General features: G+C 36.7%; 1 protein-coding gene across 1 annotated transcript; it reads left to right on the top strand.

Moving 5' to 3' along the window:
- Positions 1 to 1,438: 1,438 nt before the first annotated feature.
- LOC145950284 (secreted RxLR effector protein 161-like) lies at positions 1,439 to 1,957 on the top strand. Its single transcript, XM_083061365.1, has 2 exons — positions 1,439 to 1,695; positions 1,741 to 1,957. The coding sequence occupies exons 1-2, from the start codon at positions 1,439 to 1,441 to the stop codon at positions 1,955 to 1,957; spliced, it is 474 nt and encodes a 157-aa protein (XP_082917491.1).
- Positions 1,958 to 2,636: the final 679 nt, after the last annotated feature.

The following is a 2,636-nucleotide window of genomic DNA, read 5'->3' as shown; positions in this document are numbered from 1 at the left end:
GTGGAGAATCAAAGTTGTTGCAAGTTACACATAATAAGATCAGATAATGGGAAGGAATATGCAAATGACACCTTTGACAAATTTTGTGAAGAAGCTGACATAGAGCACCAACTCACTGTACCATACACCCCACAACAGAATGGTGTAAGTGAGAGAAAAAATAGAAGTATCATGGAGATGACAAGGTGTATGTTGCATGAAAAGGAGTTGCCAAAGAAGCTGTGGGCAGAGGCTGCAAGCACTGCAGTATTTTTGCTTAATAGGCTACCATCCAAAGTGTTGAACAAAAAAACCCCATTTGAAGGCTAGTTTGGTTACAAACCAGATTTACAAAATCTAAAAATCTTTGGTTGTCTTTGGTTTTCTTTTGTACCACAGGTTAAAAGAGACAAGTTGGACAAGAAGACAGAACCAGGAGTTTTTATTGGATACAACAATACTTCCAAAGCTTACAGAATTTTCCAACCACAAAATGGAAAAATTCTTGTAAGTAGAGACGTCAAGTTCATGGAAGAAAAACAATGGAGTTGGGAGGAGTTAATAAATAAGCAACTACAAAAAATTCCACAATTCGTTGATGATGATATAGACGACTTTCCAGTTAGAGGTACAAGACTCTTATCTGAAATTTATGAAAAGAGTAATGTAGCTGTCCTGGAACCTTCTGATTTTAAAGAAGCTGAAATGGATGATAAGTGGATAGAAGGCAATGAAGGAAGAGCTAAAGATGATCGAAAAGAATGACACTTGGGAGCTAGTGGACAGACCTCAACACAAGCAACTTATAGGAGTCAAATGGGTTTATAGAACTAAGCTAAACGCAGATGGTTCTATAAATAAATACAAGGCTAGGTTGGTCGTGAAGGGCTATGCTCACGTGTTCGGAGTGGATTTTTCAGAAACGTTTACTCCGGTTGCACGCCTCGATACGATCAGAATGTTGCTTGCTTTGACTGCGCAAAAGGGATGGAAAGTTTACCATGTAGATGCGAAGTTTGCCTTCCTAAATGGTTATTTGCAGGAGGAAATATTTGTGGAGCAACCAGAGGGATTTCAAGTCAAGGGACAGGAGGAGAAGGTCTACAAACTGAAAAAGGCCTTGTATGGTCTTAAACAGGCCCCTAGGGCCTGGTACAGCAGAATTGATGATTATCTTCAAAACCTTGGGTTTATTAAAAGTCCAAGTGAAGCTACATTGTATGTGAAAATGATGGATACTAACTTAATCATAGTTTCTGTCTATGTTGATGACCTACTTTTAACAGGGAATGAAGAAAAGTTAATAATGGAGTTTAAAGTTGAAATGTTGCGAGTGTTTGAAATGACAGACCTTAGCCTAATGTCTTTTTTTTTGGGTATATGGAGGTAAAGCAAGATCATGGTGGAGTCTTCATATGCCAAAAAAAAATACGCAAGGGAAATACTCAAAAAACTTCACATGGAGGATTGCAAAAGCACTACTACTCCAATGAACCAAAAGGAAAAATTCAGCAAAGATGACAGGGTTGATAAGGTAGAGGAGCATCAGTTTAGAAGCCTAATTGGCTGTCTTATGTATCTTACTGCAACCAGGCCCGACATCATGTTTGTAGTAAGTATGCTTTCAAGATTTATGCATTGTGCTAATGAAGTTCATCTTCAAGATGCCAAACGGATTGTGAGATATATTAAGGGGATAGTAGACTATGGTGTCAAGTACACTCACTCTCAGAATTTTTAGCTTCATGGTTATTCTGATAGTGATTGGGGTGGTTCAATTGATGACATGAAAAGCACAACAGGTTACTGTTTCAGTTTTGGTTCAGGTATGTTTTCTTGGAGTTCAAAAAAACAAGACATAGTGGCTCAAAGCACAACTGAGGCAGAATATGTGGCAGCCACTGCAGCTGTGAATCAAGCTTTTTGGCTAAGGCGTATGCTTGCTGATTTACATATGGAACAAAAGGAGCCTACATAAATTCTTGTTGATAATCAAACAGCTATTTTCATTTCAAATAATCTCGTTTTTCACGGCAGGACTAAGCATTTCAAGATCAAGTTGTCTTTCTTAAGGGAAGCACAAAGAGAAGGTGAAGTCAAACTAATTTACTGCAGAACTGAAGATCAAGGTGCAGATGTCTTAACAAAAGCTCTTCCAAAAGCCAGATTTGAAGCTTTAAGAAATAAACTAGGTGTTTGCAACTATTAACGCAAGGAGGAGATTTGTTGAAAGTGTGCCTGCAATAGCTGCATACGTGGATGTTTTAGCCAATTTAAGTTTTAAATTTTCTGTTGCTTAGAATCTATTTTTTTAGGAGTTCTGATTCTGTTTTCATCAGTTCAGAAACTATTTTTTTCATGCCTAAAAATAAGGGATATTTTGTTTTGTATTTTTGACTCTAGCTCTATTTAAAGAGCAAATGAATAACACCTATGATATCCTTCGTGAAATATATCTGCTATTCTCTTTTTTTAAATCTGATTTCAACAAATATAAACATGGTAAGGAAAATTTTGTTGTTGACTCCTTATCCAAGTCCTTTTATATGGCATGGTCTTAACCTAAATTCCAAATTTTGCCTAAGTTGAGAATTATTATCGCTACTGATCTTAACTTTTATCAACTATTACACCACTCAATAACTTTCAATTAAATG

This window comes from Cajanus cajan, chromosome 8, assembly GCF_000230855.2.
Source record: "Cajanus cajan strain Asha chromosome 8, NIPB_CcT2T_4, whole genome shotgun sequence".
NCBI lineage: Eukaryota > Viridiplantae > Streptophyta > Magnoliopsida > Fabales > Fabaceae > Cajanus > Cajanus cajan.
This window is presented reverse-complemented; position numbering and strand designations above follow the sequence as displayed.

Bases quoted from the DNA above. Each gene is read 5' to 3' on its own strand.
- LOC145950284 (XM_083061365.1), top strand. From the start codon at position 1,439: ATGGAGGATTGCAAAAGCACTACTACTCCAATGAACCAAAAGGAAAAA. The intron at 1,696-1,740 runs GTACACTCACTC...TTATTCTGATAG, and splicing joins ATAGTAGACTATGGTGTCAA to TGATTGGGGTGGTTCAATTG.